This window comes from Scatophagus argus, chromosome 16 (assembly GCF_020382885.2).
Source record: "Scatophagus argus isolate fScaArg1 chromosome 16, fScaArg1.pri, whole genome shotgun sequence".
Classification (NCBI taxonomy): Eukaryota; Metazoa; Chordata; class Actinopteri; family Scatophagidae; genus Scatophagus; species Scatophagus argus.
Genome location: NC_058508.1, coordinates 18,600,171 through 18,620,160, shown reverse-complemented (window position 1 = coordinate 18,620,160; position 19,990 = coordinate 18,600,171). Strand labels below are relative to the sequence as shown.

Below are 19,990 nucleotides of genomic sequence, written 5' to 3'. Positions count from 1 at the left end.
AACATACAAGACATTCGCCTCTGGTGGAGGAGCGGCTTTCAGTGTACTCACACGAAAAATAAACATTAATGAATGAAACCAACATGGACATACTGCTAATCTGGTAAACGCAAGGGATTAGATGCTCATTATGGGCTGAGAAAATGTTCTTACCAAATAAGACGGCACACTTATTTATTAGTATTATTATCATCTGACACATTTATGTAAACCCTTGTTTTTTCCTGTGTTTATTGTTTCTTTAAAAAGCCCTTGCAACATTTTGGAGATGGCTTTCACAGGACAGCGACAAAATGCAGCAGAGACCTTTAAAAAAAAAAAAAAAAAAAGTAGGTTCTGTTCAGCGAGCACAAACTTTCTTTTTACTTTATCGTCTCTCTTTCTCAGCCACTCAGCAGACAAAAGAGAACACACAAATACAAAACTGTGCCACAGGGTGATTCTTTTGACCTGGATAGCTGCCCGAGTTCCTTACTTTCCACTGAAAACAGACAAGTCTGAGCCAAGAAACCTAGAATAGTTTTGGAGATGTAAGGCCAAGCTGCCAGTCATGCAGACTCTGAGCAGATGGGGTCTTGACTCCTTTGACGAGAAAGTCGCCCTCTAGTGGCCCCAGCTGGCTCCAACTGCAAAGAATCACCAGCTGCTTTCAGTTTGTTTCCTCCTCGTCAAAGAAGCAGTAAATACTTTAGCGGAGAGTCTTCGCTCACTGAGGAAGAACTTAATGAGGCCTGATGGGAGGAAGAGAGACTGACACTGACTGGGAAAACTCTAAATCACTTGTGGCTTATTGGCGACAGACCAGCATCAGTGGAGCCAGTGTCAATCACTGCAACTGACTGGAGTACTTTTGGAGAATTATGACTCTCTGCGGGCAGGCTCGCCGACCAGGCTTAATGAACAAAACCGAACATCCTACTGTATTGTTCACTGTGTTTACATAAAAGGAGTCAAGTCTGGATTTTCGATGATTTGCCATTCAATATCACACAGGTTACATAATGTTCTCTTCAGGTTTGCACCCCGCACCCATTTTGCCATCAAAGCATCTTGTCTTGTTTTGAAAGCCACTGTGGGGCAAAGCTGGGAATGATTTGATTAATTTGGCACTTTATGTCCTTTTCCAAACTGATTCCATCAGCCCGTTTGTTTCCACACACGACTGTTCAGCGGATATCAGAGCAAAGTTGTAAAAGGAGTAACATTGTTTATTAAAACACATATGAAATACTAATACTGTAACACACAAGGAAAAGTCTGGCTTTTCTTCTTTACATCATTAAGTCACTGTAGCAGACATATTATAAAAATATATTATGTCATATTTCACTTTTTTTTTTTTTTTTACAGTTGGAAGGCAATTTAAAACACAATAACCATAAATATCCATACAACTAATCAGTTTTTTTTTAATAAGAACTCACTTTCTTTTTTTTATTTTACAAAAACTTTTAATTAAAAAAATGTTTTCATACAAAACACTGGCTCAAAGTTTCTTATTTTAAATCCCCAAAAGCAATACACACACTGTAATACAATAAAAAAGAAGTGACTTTTACAAAAGGGTTGGTCTCATGTAGGCATTTTTGTACAACTGGAGTAGCATGGCCACAGTATTCCAAAGCTACAAACAACCAGGCTTCACGACAGCCTAGCATAAAATCTTGGCACTGACACTTGCATCACACAAACAGTGTTTGGTCTCACTATATGTTATAGTAATGGCTTTAAACCTTTTCCATTACAACGTGGTGATATTGCAGCTTTGTGCATTGAACACTGAATGTGTAGCGCTGGGAAGACTCGACTGACACAAGGCTTGTCATTAGAAAAGGAACACTACAGCTGGTTAAGGTGTTGCTGGATGCAGGTAGCATTGGCAACTGCTTTCTACTCCCCAATAAAGGAAACCATGTAGGAGGTACCACCAGGGGGCAGTCAACCACAAGGCACTCCAGAGGAGTGCTGAGCAGCTTTGCTAAACAGCCGTGAAGAGCCAGAGAGAGAGAGAAGCTGAAGAGTAAGAACTGGATTGTTTATGCACCTTTTTAAAAAGAACATTTTGTTTTCTCTCAGGAAAGTTCATATGTAGACTGGATCAAAAAGCCACCTGCTGTTCTCACTGGTTTCTGATCAGCAGCTGGTGTAGCACACATTAAAAAACACAGGAAACACGTACAAACACACCAAAGTCACAGCTACTCGAAACTGCGATCGACACCGGAGAAAAAGCAGAGAGAAATTGACCGACAGGACGCAGCCTTCAGGACGGTGTTGCGTTACGAAGTCACTGTTTTAGGTGTTGCCACTGAATTATGCTTCATTTTATTGCATCTACATTGTTACGACGTTCCTCTGTAACGTCATTACAGTACGAAGTCATAGCTTTAGCTTGCCACGGCATAGTGATGACATGGCATCCCTTTGCCTTTGCATTGTGATGATACTTCATTTTGAACAATGTCCCAAGAATTAGGATGTATTAATGGAGACGGCGTCTTTGCCGAGGCGCGGCCGGAAAATGAGCTAAGCCAAATCGGGGATCAAGCTGATTCGCGACAGAACTAATTATCATTCAGTAATATTCCAAAGTTCAAATCCCTGATCGGGAAGACATCAGAGGTCAATAATCTGCTTTAGGACTCGAGGAGAACGAGACATGTAAACGACAGACTGTGGCCTATTACGGTTTGTGTTGTGGTGTGATGTTTCAAGTTAGACAGTGATAGCCCAGACAAAACAAACTGTCAGCTGCAACATCACGTTTTTGTTACACACCTTAGCACACAAACACACATCTTCTCCAGCTTGCAGGATTCTTTAAGGCACAGCGGTGTTTAAATATCCAAGGAAGTTTGCAACAGCTTGTCATCCAATCTCTAATATATACATGGCTTCAATACCTGTCACTGTTTCAGGGGTTAAATCCATACTGAGGGCTTTCCCTCTCCTGATTTGCTGCTGCTGCTGTTGCTGCTGCTGCCTCCTCCACTGCTGCCTCCTTTCCCGTGCTTGAATCTATGCTTGCGCTCTTTCTGAGGCTGAGGCTGAGGCTGTGGCTGCGGTTGGGCCTGGATGATGTTGCTTTGGGGCTTGTCGTCCTGGTTGTCCCCAAGCTGCACCTCTGCCCGGTGCTGCTGACTGTAGGCCTGGATGGCCGCCTCCAGCTGCTCATGAGCTTGCTGGATCATGTCTTTGTTCAAAGCCACGCGGGCCTCGCCTCCAGTGGGAAAGTTATCTTCGTTGCTACCAAATTGCTGCTGCTCCTCTTGGGCAATGTTTGCCCGGTTCTGCTTGCACGCCATCTTAGCGTTGCTAAGGTCCGTGTAGGGCATCTGCTCTGGCTTTACCACAATGTTGTAGCCAGGCGGAGCTGATGGGGTGTTCCATGAAAAGGGGTAACCTACATAATCAGCAGCCCCGTCTCCACCCACCCCTCCCTCAGACCCTGCCTCAGGCCCCGTTCCCGCTACTGACCCCTCCACAACCCCATTAGTGCCCAGCAAGCCTAACTGGTACTCATCCTCCTGAGGTGGGCAGCGCCGACGTCGAAGAATGTCACAGATGGAGCCAATCCCCAAATGAAGCATCTCCCAAATGTTGAGCGTGAGGCAAAGGACAGTCACGCCGTACATGATGCGGAGGAAGATGGTCTTCTCTGTAGGCCGTGACACAAAGCAGTCTACACTGTGGGGACAAGGTTTCCCCGAGCACACAAAAACAGGCGTCACGCGAAACCCGTACAGCAAATACTGGCCTGCAAGGAACCCTGCTTCCAGCACTGTGCGAGTCACCAGCTGCAAAACGTAGACCCGCATGAGCCCCTCATCTCGGATACGCTTGCGCCCATCGTGCCGGACTTTGGGTCTGGGTGTGGGCTGCAGTGGATCCCGAGGCCTTTTGGGGGGCTCAATCTCTGGCACCTCATAGATCATGGGATCATCCTCCTGGTCCTCCTCGGTTTCCTCGATGCCCCGATGCTGCCGTGCTCCGAAGCAAATTTTCCTGGGCTTCCTGTGTGTGTAACCCCCTCCTGTCGATCTAACTGCAGCAGAACCACCTCCTCCTTTGGCTTCATCTAATCGTGCGATCTTGTTGACAGCATAGCCCATGTACATGAGAGAAGGCATTGCCACCAAAATAATCTGAAAGACCCAGAAGCGGACGTGAGATAGAGGGGCAAAGGCGTCATAGCAGACATTCTCGCAGCCCGGCTGGCCCGAGTTGCACACAAACTTGCTCTGCTCGTCATAGTAGATGGACTCTCCCCCAACGGCAGTGAGAACGATGCGGAAGACGATGAGCACGGTGAGCCACAGCTTCCCCACGAAGGTGGAGTGGTTGTGGATCTCCTCCAGCAGCCGCGTGAGGAAGCTCCAGCTCATGGTGTCGCTGGACAGTGGGGCAGACAGTGTCCCTCTCTCACCTGTTCACAGACTCTGGAGAGAGTAAAGCAGGAGGGATGGGGGAGAAGAGAGAGAGAGAAAAGAAGAGAGAGAGTTCAGAATAAATGTAAATTTTAAAACGTGATCAAAGAAAGCAGGAAGATTTTTCTAGTGAGACTCTTAATCCTTGTGGAAATGTTCGGGGGTAAAATGTGAAAAAGCCGTGACACAATAATTGCTTTAATTAAAATAAGTGCTCCTCTCTGAGCTCAGGCAATCAATATATCCTTAATTTGATCTGTTGCTTCTTGCAGCACAAATACACACACACACACACACACTGAATTTGGAGCTCTGAGCCACAGTGAGGTTGCTGTCAAGTTCAAGCTTTTTAGGGAATTAGAAGACCAAACAGGGTGGAAAGAGGATATCAGTATTAAAAAATACCATCAAGCAGCACTGAGAAGGAGACGAAATAATCCAAATAGGGAATGTGCTATCATCAAATGCACACACACACACACACACACTTTATTTAACAGACTATCTCTTTTTGAAGAAATAAATCCTCTTAGTGAGCCTTCTTCTGTGTGAGGTGCAGTTTTCAGGATTGTATTAACTTGGCTGGTTTGTTCTGGTTGAGAGGTAAATGGCATTGTGCTGTGCTGTTCTGTGTGTGTGTGTGTGCGCGCATTTGACCACAGTTTAGGAAGAGGGACATGTTGCCTATGTAGGTTAGATCTGGGCTCCAGGCAGTCCATCCAAACCAGCAGAATCAGCAGGTGGCCGGGCACAAGCCGTTGGAGCGGGGAATCAGACAGCAGACCCACATTAGCTCAGGCGGTGGAGCTGAACCCGAACACTGCTGTCCCTCAGGGCAGCTTTGGCAGACGAGTATGACACCTCCACAGAACTTTCCCTCTTATGAAGCCGCAGTAGCGCATGGCTTATTGTCAGCTAGACTGAGAGGAAAATCCAACCATGAATACTAGCTTAGCTTGGGGTTTATAGGGCTTCCGGGGGCGATATCCTTACCAAGCAGGTTGAGAGCTTAGTCGGAGTGAGCTGGAGCTGCAGCGAGAGCGGGAATTTCTCTGGAGGAGACGAGCAGGAGCTCCCAGCCCCTCTGCTTTGTGTCTCCAGAGAGGGCGAGAATGTTTTGAAGAAGGCTTGCGATGAAACATGTGTCATATTGATCATTCTGACCATATAAGGACAAGAGTGGGAACACAGGAGGTAGATGTGAGGAATCCTTTAAGGGCACATACACTCTCCAGGACCCATATTACAGGCATAGAGTAAGAGGCCTGAAGTGCATTCAATCCTGCAGTCAGACTAAGCAGTGAAGTCCATGTGAGAGCGCTAACTGTGAGCGTCTGTGACCGACATGTATGAGTAAGCAGCAAATGGCCGAAGCCGAGCGAGAGGTTGCCACAAGCGCACAGAGTCATGGTGGTGTCCTTCTGTGGTCGAGCTCTGTCTGACTTTTCCCACATTACATCATTACATGTCTTTACATAACTCTTACTGGGCTCCACTGTTGTCCTTTAGATAATAAGATCCCAAATTCACACACAGACAAACAGCTGGTGCAAAAGTTAAACTGTTTTGATTCAGTGTAAAGCTATTCTGCTGTGTAATGTGTTGGACCAAAAGACGGATCATTATTAGTGTTTCTTCTGGTTTTTATTTTTCCTTCTGCATACCATATTTGTCTTTTTATTTTATTTCATAGCAGCAACTTTTCAGGTAATTTAAGGAAATTTTGTGCTTTTTTTTTTTTTACACAGTATGTTTTGTATAGATATTTTAATATTAAATAAATCGGTTATATCAAATGTGGTTGTCCAGTACCATCCTGTTATGTTTCATTCGGGAACAGCTTTATTTAGAATTTTGCAGCCACTTGAGTAATTAAAACATACTAACTCGACTGACCGGCCGACAGGGGTCAGAGGTGTTTTGCCAAATTGTTTTGCCAATTAGTTTTCAAAAAAAGTCAAATTTTGGTCTGATGACACAGACAAGGTAAACACACGTTTGTAGCTGGAGACCCAGCCTGAAAACAATCCTAGCACATTCACAAGACGAGGAGGACCATCAGTGTGTCCTTTGATGAATGCTTGTGTTTACTTTGTAGAGCTCGTTGGTATTTTGTGCATCAGGAACTGTCACACCACCACCTGACCAGGAGAGAGGCTCCAGCCCAGGCACACGGCTGCCTGGGCTGGAGCCTCCTATGCTGCCTCAGCCACATATAACCTGGCATTTTGCCTTCTCATCCAATTTATGTCTGCAGGAGCTAGTGGGGCAGTTAGGGGTAAGAAGCTGACTCTGTGCATTAAGTTACTGAGGTGAGTCAGCCTCCTGAATAGCACCGCACAGACACAGCAAGCAGGCTTTCTGTCTGTTATTCTGATACAAACCATGAACAGCAAATTGGTGGAAATCGTGTCACACACGAAAACATCAAAAAACACACCAGACTTTAGTTCTAAAGTCAAAGAACAGGAAACAAGTGTAATCTCACAGTGATTTTATATAACAGGACACCACTAATGAGCTTTGAAAGGGAATAACTTTCAGGATCAATGGCTCTGTAGCCATCAGCCCAGAAGGTCATGACTAATGTAATGATGGGTCATCAAACTATCAGTCTCTCTGATACATCTGAGCCCGCGACATTGGCCATGGCCCTTCCAGAACAGTACAAGGTCAAAGGTCAACAAGCTCAGTTCCTGAGGGGTCAGCTCTCCACATCATGACCTCACGAGCCGATTCAAACAGACACTTAAAATTATGGTTAGCGTCACTGGAGGGATCCCCCTCAGTCGCTGGCTTTCATCCCATGGGACTCACGTCCAGATATAGTACAAAGACACAGGCAGACACACACGTGCAACAGCCTCAAAAAGCATGCAGAGTAGAGCCACAATGTCCCTGTCCATGAAAACAACATGAGTATGAGGGACACTGCACTGGGGTTAGCTGAGGTGCTCCGTTTTCATGGGAGTGACTCATCATGTGGGCACAGCGCTCCAGCTGGAGGGCCGTGGACTCGGGAGGGACACCAGGGGAATGAGCCCACCACGGGACAAACCCCCGAACTGTGCAGGAGACCACTGCAGGTGGAGGAGGGTTGTAGTAGTTGTGTAACTGCTTGCATCATCGAGGGGAGCCCTGTGCAGCAACAGGTGGAGGTGCGTAACAGGTGTGCCAGGTCGTGGTGCCACAAGTGTTATATTCAAACACACAACACGGGGGAAAGCCATGAGAACAAACTGAAGGGTTCTCGCAACTCTTCTCTTTCTTACGTAACGCATATTTGAAATTTTGCACATAAACAAACACAGGTGTGCATTTGTTTTTCATGTATATAGAGTTTTGACATTAAGCGGCGTCTTGTGGGATGAGAAATGTTTGTCATGATGTATAAAAATACAAAATGACAAACTAGCAAACAAGCAATAAAGTACTTTTACGATCTATTCAACACATTGGTACTTCATTTCTGGCATTTTCTTTATTCATTCTGCATTAATGCAGCATGGTTCATTGATGCAAGATTCAAAGGTTTTATTTGTCACATGCCCGTGGGAATGATAATTACAATAAGAGTTAAAAAAAATAAGAATTTGAATAAAGACAAAAATTCAAATGTAAAAAAATATAAACCTATGAGTATTAAACTGTGCATATCTGCCAATTGTGTAGGTGTACGTGGCAATTTCTCAGTCTCTGAAAACATAAAATGTACAGATGCCACGGACAACTGAAAAATTTTTGCACAAGCTCAAGTGCAATTATGCTAATGTGCAATACAAAAGGATTCGCAGAAGACAAAGTGGCAGAAAAGGCTGCGGATGGACAGAGAACAGAGGACAGACGTAAGCATCCAGATGCCCGGAGGGGAAAAGCTTATTCTGAATCGCTGCGTGTTGGACTGTAAATAAACAGTTTTTTTTTTAAAAAAAAACAAAAAACCCTGTATTGCTAATACAAGAGTTTAAAATTAAAATTATCCGTTTGTCTACATATTACATATTCCTGCTTTGCTTTGATATATGCAGATCCATGTATAAACACACACATACACACACAAGGCATTATTCAAATTAATGAACACAGGCCAAAGGCAGTTTAGATAATGAACACAATGTAAATGATAGAAAAAAGCTCTAATGAGTGTATGTAAGGTAGATTTATTATCCTCTGGATGAACTGTCCCGAGGCTGTCCAGTGTATATCCACCCACTATCAAACTCCTATGTAAAACGAGTACTGCTGGTTGCATTAATGAATGCTTTGTGTGCAGACATTGAATAATTTCCTTGTTATTTTTTGTATTATTTTGTCTCTGCATCTCGGCCAGCCTCTCGCAGAACTCGTTCGTTCAGCTCACAGCACATACACACTTTAACGCCTGTGATGTCACAACAGGCTTGTAGCGAACACTTCTTCAGTCTCCTTCCTCATGCTACTTATGAATTAGATCTCTCCTAGTGATTTAAAAGTGACTGTCAAATATCTGAAGGCAGAGCCAGAAGAGAAGCTGTCAGTGCTTTCTCCAAACAATATTGATTTAGCTCTGATCCTGCTGATCTGCTGCCTTTTGCTCCGTTTTGTCTGCAAAGCGTCCATTTAAAAGACTATTGAATTTTACATGAAGCCCTTCAGCATTCAGTAATAAAAATCAGACACCTACAGAAGTACGACGCAAACTGAGTGTGGTGGTTTTTTAAACTGTTATTAAACCGATTCTCATGTCCAAGTACCTTTACTGTGAAAAACTGATAATGTAGCTAATATTTAACTGCTATGAGAGTCTGTGAGCTTCTTTTAAAGCACAGCCATCAAGAAATAAATGCGTAAATTAACCGAGTTTCATATCAGGATAACCCCAAGGGATGTATGGATGATGTTGGTGTCTGTAATCTTATCTCATTAAAGTTAATTTCACAGTGGAGCGATTCACCGGACGGCTCGTATTATGCGCTTTGAACAGCAAACAGTGAAAGCATCAGAAAACTACAAGAGGAATGACCGGGACATGTTGTTTTGGGGTTGCCGTTTCTCAACTGTCCTTTTTCGAGGGTCACTTGCCACACTGTCCTCTTCCTCTGCTGTGCCGGCTGCTGCCCCTCTGGGCCTCCACCTTGTCCCACACACATAAACACACACACACATGCACACACTCTGCACAGATCAAACTAATCTGCCCACACAGTAGCTGGCCAGACATCTGTCCATGATAACCCCCCCTACCTCCAACCCCCCCGGATCGTTATATGTGGGTTAAATCGTGGTTGTTTTTATGCTGAGGGGCCCCACATAAAACTTACAGATTTATGCCATAAAAATGTTATCAGTGAATTCACAATATGAGCAGAGATAACCACTGTAACAGCGCTGTGGGAGACTGACCGCCGGCGAACGCTTGGTTTAAAAAGCACAGGGGGGTTTCTTATATTGTGGTTCTCTTTTTCTACTCTGAAGGCACCGGATAAGCTCCTTTGTTAGGCACTCAGAGATATTCAAATCAGCCCCCCTCCATCCCTCCCCCAAAAAATCCAGCATAGCTAAAAATGAATTTCTTATCAACACTTTCTGGTTGTCTGCGCTTTTTCTTTTTTTCTGAGCTGCAACTTTGTTCAAAAGACTCCTTGAAGTGATTAAAAACACGCATGCCAAGGGTGACTTTGCATTGACTTGACCCACACAGCAGGCCATCAGAGCTGTTCATCACATCCATTTCATAAGCTAATCTCTACCAGGTTGTATGGTGCATGTATTTACGGACACACACAAAACACGCACATGAAACTTACTTGATCAAAGCATGTGGCCACGAAACACAAATAAACTACAGATTCCAAAGGGTTGAGTAGACAGCGCGTCCCAGTTTGGGCCTCTCGCACGTAAAACATGTAGCAGAAGACATAAAGGGGTCCAAATCAGAAAACCTCGCTGGCGAGGGACAAAAATAGAAACTGCTGAACATTTTTGTTGCGAGGTCAGACGTGAACTTCGGCCTGTGAGAGACTCTGGAGATGAGGAAGTCTTCTCTGAGATGGATGAATGAGCTATTCTTCTTCATTTCGCAGGAGGGGGAGGTGGGTGGGTTCTGAAGGAGCATTTCTCCCTCTGTATTCGTGGGAAACTAAAAATTCCCTCATTAACAGTGTCCGAAGGGAAGAAACGCGACGGTAAACCGGTTCCATATGTTACAGGATGAATCTCTGAGGCGGGAGCAGCCTCTCTGTGTGCATCTGTGCCTTTCTCTCACATTCACGGTGGGAAGGAAAGCACGTCAATTATCTTTTTATAGCTTACGATAAAGAGGATGAACAAGTTCAGAAAGACGTCCCACTGTCACCAGACTTTGTAAATATTTGTCCTTTGGTCAGGAGTTCTCAGTTTTGGCTTCCCCGTGGACCCAATCAGTTACAAATCAAGGACCATTTCCACTGTTATCGCTTAAAGTCACTTTTAAACGGATAAATAAAAAACAAACAAGGCACAGGAAGACGACAAACAAGCAGCAAAGCAAAGCAGCGTACTCACTCTACTCCTTCTCTCCCAGATGCCAGGTGCTGTGTCCTCTCTCTCTCAACCTGAGGCCCCTCATCTCTGTCTCCTCGTCTCACTTAGCCTCCTCTACACACACCTTAACCTTGGCTGACATCAAACAGCCCCGACCTAAAATCAACGACGGCATCCCGACAACAACAACAACAAAAAAAAGCCGAAAACAAAACGCACGTCTCCGCGGCCGCTCTCTGCTGGAGAGCTTCAGTGTGTGTGCTTAACCAAGTGTGAGCTCTTCCTGAAAGGGAGAGGAATGAGGGAGGCAGAGCATCTCGCCTCTCTCCCTGTGGTACTCACTATATGGTCCTCACTTACCCCCCCCCACCTCCCAAACTGGGTCATGGTTGGGGGTGGGGATGGGTGGGTGTTTGTGTGGTGGTGATGAGGAGGAGGAGGAGGTGGTGGTGGGGTTTTAATACCCCTTGGAGGGCAGTTGGGGGGCTTTTTGACTGTGTGAGACCTCTGGCATATCGGAGAGGATCACGACAGGGTGAGGCTCTCCGGAAGGGGTCAGTTAGAAATCCGGCCTCCTTGCTTTCATAACTCTCCTGATGTGCATCTTGGGGAACAATTTCAAAGGTGCAACATGGAGCCTTTTAAGACCAAGAGATCTTAAATGACTTTTTTTTTTAATGTCTTTGTGATTGGTTAGCAAAAAGAAATAAATAAAAACAATCGTGTATGTTGAATTGAAGAACTGACCTCGTGACCATGTGTTGGTAGAACATGACAGGAAACAAACGAAGGATAAAAACATCACTGAGACAATTTTTAGTCTCCATACAAACAAAGAAATGGGGTTTATGGGAAACATGCCTTAGAGTCGAATATATAGGCTGATCTCGGCTTTCCAGAGATTGATCACCAGAGTGCATTTACAAGCATATTCTAAAGATGGCAATGTCGGCCCCTTGCCAACAATGTCGTCAGTTTTCCTCTCCTGCCACCATGACATTTGTGTTTTTCAGCAAAATGACTCAATAGTGTTTGGATTTTCGCCCTGAAAATTTGGTTCACACATTGATGTTGCCGTCAGAACCGTAATAAATCATCATCAGCTAAAATTGTTGATTTGTGATATACTTTGGCTTGTGACTAAATTCCTGCAGAAACCGACGTACCCATCAGCTGTACAGGATGTTGTGTTTAGTGCTAATCAGTAAATATTAGCATGCTAACACACTGATCATTGAGAACATGTTAGCCTACTGATGTTAGCGTCTGTCCTGGCGTGGTGGTGGACTCAGTTATGAAATCTTGCTCAGTGAAGGACACATCTTAGTTCCAACCATAAAGCTAAGTTTAAGAGATCTTTATCACGATCAGAATGAGTTCGGTGTTCATGTGAAAACGTTTGAGTGGAAAAAAAATCTTTTAAACTAAATATTCAGTATTTTGCCTCAAAAATACAGCATCATTTGGGTTATATTTTCAGCACTGTTGGGACCATTGGCAATGAATTTCATTCCAGGGCTAATGTGTCAAAGTACAACAAATAATTGATGCCCAACATGCTGCATGTTATGATTGCCAGTGGATTTGGGTCTCTAAAAGAAGGCCAATAAGCTGCCAACTCAGAAAAATCTAACAACACAAGTTCATCAAGAAAGCTGTTAGCAAAGTCACGAAGAGGACAACGTGAACTTTCTGAGATAAAAGATGGGAAATATCCAAATAATCAGCTAACCCAGGCCACTCGGGTGCTAAACATTTTATGTCTGCCACAGACGGAGTAGTTTCTGCTTACAGAAGTATGGACACATGGTCATAATCCTCCCCATCACTTTTAGCCTCTGTATGCCCTTCTCACTCACTCTGCTCCCTCCCAAATGCCCTCACATGCAGTCATTATCGGGCAACACTCCGAACAATAAAAGATGTTCGTTTGATATTGTCTAAATCCACTCGCCAGTGGTTGGTTGCTCAAATTACGACTGCACGCTATCTCAGCCTCTTTTCTTATCTGTCTTCTGAGCAGTCCAATCGCTATCTCCAAATTTCACAGATCATGTGCTGAGAAATCAGCGGGCATAAATCCCCTTTAAATTCATATCACGTCGCTCAAAGGCCGCAGCTTCTGTCAAATGTGTGGCTCTTTAATGTGCAGCTGTCGCAATTTTGCTGTTTTTTTTCCATGAATGTGAAGTCGATAAGTGGTGAAATGTCTTTTTTTTTGTTGATAACCTTGAATAATTTGAAGTCCTCATCTCCTTTTCATGTGCTTTATGGAGCACTTTCTTAACAAGCTTGAGAAGCCTGACATGTTGGCTGCTCCAAAAGAAATTATCCCTCTCGTTTGAACTCTTCAAAGCATCACATTATTTATGTAGAGTTTTAAGCAACTGATGCTCGTAGAGATGAGATAGAGAGTAGTGCCAGATTGCAGGTACAAAAAGGTGACAAATAGTGGAGGTAAACTTATTTGAATGCAGTATAAGTGCTACATCATCTTGTTTTGGCTTTGAATTTGTGTCAGTGGGTCATGATATGAGTTAGACCAGAGAATTTTGTTTCTCGTGGTCTGAGAGTCCTTCAGGTGCCTTTTGGCAAACTCCAGACAGACTTTCACTTGCATTTTACTGAGTAATGGCTTTCATCTGGCCAGTCTACCATATAGGCCTGATTGGTGGAGTGCTGTCTCCTTTTTGAAGCTTCTCCCCCTCTCCACAGAGCAACACTGGAGCTCTGTCAGAGTGCCCACTGGGCACTGTTGGGCAATGCCCTCCCTGACTAAGGCCCTTCTACCCCAATCACTCAGTTTAGTTGGGTGGCCAGCTCTAGGAAGAGTCCTGGTGTTTCTAAACTTATGGAAGCCACTGTGCTCTTTGGGACCTTTAATGCAGCAGAAATCTTTCTCTACCCTTCCCCAGATCTGTGCCTTGACACAATCTTGTCTCAGAGATCTACAGACAATTTCTTTGACTTCATGGCTTGGTTTGTGCTCTGACACGCGCTGCCAACTGTGAGGGCTTATATAGACTCATGTGTGCCTTTCCAACTCATGCCCAATCAACTGAACTTACCACAGGTGGACTCAGCTCAAGGTGAAGAAACCTCTGAAGGATGATCAGTGGAAACAGGATGCACCTGAGCTCAATTCTGAGTGTCACGGCAAAAGATGTGAATACTTAAGCACATGTTGCATTTTTTGTTTTTCAGTTTTAATAAATTTGCAAAAAAACTCAAGCAAACTTGTTTCACTTTTTCATTATGAGGTATTTTGTGTATAATTTTGAGGGAGAAATTTAATTTAATCCATTTTGGAATGAGACTGTGACATAACAAAATGTGGAAAAAGCAAAGCGGTGTGAATATTCTCTGGATGCACTGTACACACATAAATACATAAAGTGCAGTTTGACTTCATGAGGATCAAGTCATAAACTCAAACTGCTCCTCAGCACAACAGCAACAGTTTCACTGCTCGACATTTGAAGCAACATATCAACACTGGCGTCTGGTAAATCTTCTGCCTGAAAAATGTGATATTCAGATCACATTTAAGCAGCCTTCAAAACATATGAACACTTCAGCATGTCAGAAAACAGGCTGCTCTCAGATGGATTGAGGAGATTGGGGTGGCTGAACTCATATAATCCTTCAGCATGTCTGCATAAACCAAACTAATTTGGCTCATTTGACAGCATGTCGTGCATGTAAACATCAAAGCACTTTTAAGAAGAGACTTGAGTGACAGATTCCTCAAACATCATCTTGACATTTTTTTCCCCTCCCAATATGTTTCCACTCCAGCCATTACAGCAGTTTCTCTATTTATTGTTACAGACTGATGGGGTTGCCATTAATGTGCATCAAGCCTCAGGCAGCAGCGTCATCATGAGATGGGGATTTCAGGGAAGATTTCTAGGAAATAGTGCGTCTATACAGATGACAGCACAGTGTGTTTGAGCAGTCCTCATCAACAAGTGAAGTCAGGACTGTCCAGCGTCGCCACCACAAAGTTGGGTTTGAGTGGCAGCTTTTTATTGGCAGACTTTTCGAGGCACCCAACATTAATGGCACAATTTTGCAAACGCCTCCTCCCGTGATATCAAGTTAATGTAACCCACTGAGTGCTATGTTCCATCCATCTTGTTTTAACTAGAGGTATTCAGCACATGTACGAATCAAACCTTTCCATCTTTACAGTCAGGACAAAGTGAACTTGATGCTATTACCTGAGTCAGCGGAGTGATTTAGGTTTTGCGCCTCAGGTTTCAAAGGAAGTACATCACATAAAAAAGTAAAAACACATTTTAATGGGGTCTTTGCCGTAAGTCACATTTCCTGCCTTGTCCCAGCTCTAATGTTTAGTCAAACAGTAACCAAACCTCTTGACCTCGTCTGCATATTTCATAGACAGAGTCACAGGAGCAGCTGTCTCAGAGGCAGCTCAGGGTAAACTGTGAGGAGATAACAAATCAACGTTTTGTCACTGGGAACAGGCGTTGGACAGTATGAATGTTCACAACCAACTCTCTGGATTATATGAATTCAATATTTACTTAATGAGCTGTTTCGAGATTTTTGTGTTGTTTATGAAGCCAAAGAAAGACATATAATATGGGCCCGCTGCCCAGCACGGAGAAGGCCAACGGGGACTTTGTGCTGTTTGGTTTGGGTTTCATCAGACTTAATGTTTGGATGTAATGCAGCCTCATTGCCTCCGCTGGTGTAATTCATTGGCCAAGTATCTGACAGCAGGTCAGGAGGCCTACGGTTCAAGTCTGGCTGCCTCCGCTTTCACCCTTGTTCGCACAATGATATTGTGGAGTCAGTGGGAAAGCCTGATCTTCATCTGCATCTTAAATATATTTAAATATTCATGTTTTACATGAATGTACATTGCCAACATTTATTCTGCATATTGGGTAGCTGTGGCTGCCTCAGTATTTGCATTTCATGTCATGAGTGTTGGGCGAGAAGCCACAGATCAAGATAATACAGTTCAAATCCCTTCAGTGTGTGATTGCTGCATGGCTAATGAAGTATTGAATCATAGATGTGATTACATACCTCAGAGGCCACCCTCGACATAAATCTGTAAGCTCTTATTATGATAACGTTTATCTATAAATATGCCACATTAATTATCCACAGCACAGTAAACTCGTTCTGCCGTATGTCTGCTCAACTCAGTGATCAGAATACAGTAATGGATAAGTGCATCTGTTGACTGGCTAACGAGGATAACAAGGCACCTTTCCTAGTGTATCTACGGCTGCCCTTACAGTCACATCATTGTATGCTTGGCTGAAAAAGCCCTTAATTGTAGGCAGTCTTTGGGTTTAATAAGCACAAAGGAAATGAGTTGGTGATGTCAGTTCTATGAGAAACATTTTATAGATCCTTGAAGGCCGCTGTTGCCTCCGTACAAATCCTCTCCAGTCAGTCAGTCAGTCTGTCATTTGCTATACCGCTTATCCGTCAGGGTCGCGGGGGAGCTGGAGCCTATCCAAGCTAACTACGGGCGAGAAGCAGGGTTCATCCTGGACTGGTGGTCAATCGCAGGGCTCAAATCCTCTCCAGTGAATCGATATTGATGCAAAGTGGCGCTCGCTGCTGGTCATTTCATTTAACAGCCTGTAACCGCAGCCTCTGATGGATGCTTCAGGTAGAATATATCAGCATTACCTGCAGTGTATCGTGTGCCGTCTGTTTGGAACGGAAACCTGTAGATTTTCAGAAGTCACTAGTGCACAGTTGGACACCTGCGGCTGACATGTTATGTAATGTTCTGTGTTGTATGCCAGTGATTCTCAATCTCACTGTCAGGACTCAGATTCCTGCTAGTCTGAACTGAGCAACAGAACAGCCCCTACAGAGCGGACAACAGGAAACCACCAACGCTGCTCTTAGGCTGAACTAAAAAGCAGAAGAATAAAGAAAAACTTAATATTCACCGTAGGGGGCACCCAGATTTGAACTGGGGACCTCTTGATCTGCAGTCAAATGCTCTACCACTGAGCTATACCCCCTGTTGTCTCTGCACTTGCTGAATCAATGGACAAAAGGATGGATTTATGGTCTAAAGCTAGCATAACAATGGACACTAACAATGGACACTATAAATAGTCTGAACCTAATGAATCAAACAACTAACCAACCATATCATTCAGTTCCTGGAAATCCTCCCGCTGAGAATCTGTGAATGCACACTGGAGGAAAACAATTTTGTCTGTTTACTCATGTCTGTGGTAATAAGTCAGATAAATCATGCTACGGTATGAGTTCTGGTGCAGATGTTTTATAAAATGCAGCATGTTTTCACTGTTTTCTTTCCTGACGAATGTTAGGTTTGACTAATCGACAAATGGCCAGACAACAAAAGAGCAGAGCAGCACGGCTTTAAGGAGTCAGTTCACAGTGAGGTTCATGTACTCCAGCGTTATGTCACCCTTAACCACAACAAAAGCCCTTGGGAATATTAAACCCTTGCTGATTTCTGTCTGTAATTAGCGTGGAGAAAATTAATTGACACGAGGTGAACGGAAGCCAGAGCATCTACAAGGACGCGTTCATTAGCAAACACAGTGCTGAGACATTCAGAGGCTCATAAGCAAACCAACAAATTCAGCAGATCTGCAGTCGAGAGGGAAGGTGAGTCCTTCCATGTTTGTGTTGTTACAGCTGAAGGTTTTTCTCTGTGGGTGAAATGAGGCATTAGCCAGCTGTGAGTGGGTGTAGCTCAGTGGTAGGGTGCTTGACTACAGCTGAAAAAAAAGTCTCCAGTTCAACTCTAGGTGCTCCGTCTGTTCATACCCAATGTAAACACCCAGTGTGACCCAGCTTTACCGCATGGTGTAGCAAACAATGTGATAAAGGCTTCACAGCATCCAAACTTGGAGCTTTAATACATGTCAGCAGATTCCTTTTCTTACATATATAACTATGTCGTCAGGGTTCAGTTCGTTGCCCAACTCTGCAGAATAAGATTAAAGATTAGAGGAGCCCTGCATCCCACCACCTCCTAATAAACTTACATAATCGTGTATTGTGACTGTCACAATCAGGCAGTTTTTTGCTCAGAGTTGGAACACGTGGCTGCAGATGAAAAGGTCCCCTGTTTAAATCCTTCCCCTCTGCTGATGATCCACTTTACATACAGCCATAACTGTGACTTCACATGTGGGGCCCTCGTCCGTATTCATCTATTCCAAAAGAAATACGTTAATCTGGAGTCAGTATATTCATCTGTGAACACAAAGAGTGTTTGACTTGCGGTAACACAACTTTTCATGTCATGGGGAGGCAAGCTGAGAAAACTGAAACTGAAAGACTGATGATTTACGTTAAATATTTTGTTAAATACTTTTTTAAAACTTTGAATTATTAATTAGTTATCAGGAGTTTTGATGACAACATCTACAATGACATGCTGTACACAGACTTTTCAAGGAAAAGACACACAAATAAACTGTCTCATGGTGTCAATGTTGAACTGCTTTTGTAAATTTTTTGTACTTTTTTATTGGCAGCTTTAACTTAAAATGAAATTAAATTGACAAAAATGATGAGTAAAATTCAAATCAAACGATATCAGACTTGTAGTTGAGCTTGTGCTGGACAAAAAGATACAACTGGGTGTAGCGTGGAGATGAAAATGTTTTTTTCTTATCTGACTGACCATCAGTTTGTGCATTTCAACATTTTCTGCTGAAGCCCTATGTAATTAACTGCAGGAGGAAACAGATGACTGCACGCGCTCTCTGGACTCTCTCCATCACATGTGCAGCAGCAGCAGCAGGACTGAGTCGCACTTCATTTCATACTTCAGCCTTTAGATACTCATCTCTAATTAGCAGGGAGGAGACGAGTTAACCTGAGGTGAACGGGGTGTTCGGGCGACTCCGTGAGCATGTCCGCGTTTTCATACAGTCGTGCCAAGCCAAGACGCACATGCACACACGTGGAAGCACGCAGCCTCCTCGGGCTCAGGCTCACCTGCACACTCAGAGACTCAACGGGGAAGGAAGGAGGACCAACACGAGGGAGGGAGGGAAGAGGGGGAGCAGGAGGAGGAAGAAGCTATGTGTGAATGAGGGCAGTTGTTTGCTTGTGTAATGTAACGATGTATAGGAGCATGTGATAGTCTATATGATGAATTAGAGACACAGTCTGTCCCAGTAACCAAGTTAAAGGGCATTGCTGAAGCAAGAGCTGGGGGAAATGGCTCTGTGAGTGAGTGAGTCAGGCTCAGAGTGACTCACAATTAGATGTTTCTTGTTGTGTCTTCAGGCAGGGATGGCGCGCGTGTGTGTGTATGTGGTGTGTGTGTGTGTGTCTACATGTGTAGCTGCATGTGCAGAGCACCTTTGCCTTTGGTGACAGGCTTGGAGGGCGGAGGGAATGCGTGCGTGTTTGTGTTTAAACCTCAGATTGTGCGCGCTTGCAAACTACTGTACATGTGTGTTATTCTTATTCATATTATTCACATTCTCCGGGGAAGCGGCCAGTCTTTCATTACAGTGTGTGTTCACTTCCCTGACAGATCTGTTCCTGAGGCGACCGCTGCTGCTAAATATCACGCACCTGGATGCACAGCGTGTGCCGCTCCCTCTCTCGCCGTGTCTTCCAAGACCACATTACCATACTAATAATATACCACAAATCATACAGCACTTTCACCTCGATGAGCCTTCGTCAGAGGGGCCATACAGCACATATGGGATTAGGGATGACTGCATTTACCACAACACATCTTTAATACCGCACGAGCCGAAAATCCGGGCAGAAGGAAGGCAGATGAAGGAGAGGAATGTTTCTTTAAATAACATACCCAAATATGTATAAATACCACAGCTGGCTCCAGAATTATCTCTGTTTGTGCTGTGCAACAGGGAACATGAATTAAAGAGTGCATGTTGGATTTAGTATGTTTTAGTCAGCGTTTTTGCTTATATGATATAAACTCTGTGAATAAAAAGCAAAAACACGTTTAGTAGTAGTTTGTTAGGCTTATGCTACACGATTACGGTCATCAGTAGCAAAAAAGGTATTCAGAACTTTCACTTTAC

The 19,990-nt window shown here is 44.0% G+C and overlaps 1 protein-coding gene and 1 non-coding gene across 3 annotated transcripts in view; both read right to left on the bottom strand.

Moving 5' to 3' along the window:
* Positions 1-980: 980 nt before the first annotated feature.
* The window catches only part of gjc1 (gap junction protein gamma 1), a 37,973-nt gene continuing 18,963 nt past the window's right edge, over positions 981-19,990 (bottom strand). The window contains exons 1-2 of one of the 2 annotated variants that reach the window (XM_046415604.1): positions 10,950-11,245; positions 981-4,439 (exon numbers count right to left, since the gene is read on the bottom strand). In XM_046415604.1, the coding sequence (XP_046271560.1) occupies positions 2,922-4,385 (1,464 nt within the window). In that variant the 5' untranslated portion in view covers positions 4,386-4,439; positions 10,950-11,245 and the 3' untranslated portion in view covers positions 981-2,921. Of the gene's footprint in view, positions 4,440-10,949; positions 11,246-19,990 lie in introns of those variants that run through there. The other variant, XM_046415603.1, reaches the window with a different exon arrangement.
* On the bottom strand, positions 16,880-16,951 carry trnac-gca. The gene has a single exon. It is a non-coding gene; the product is annotated as a tRNA-Cys (tRNA).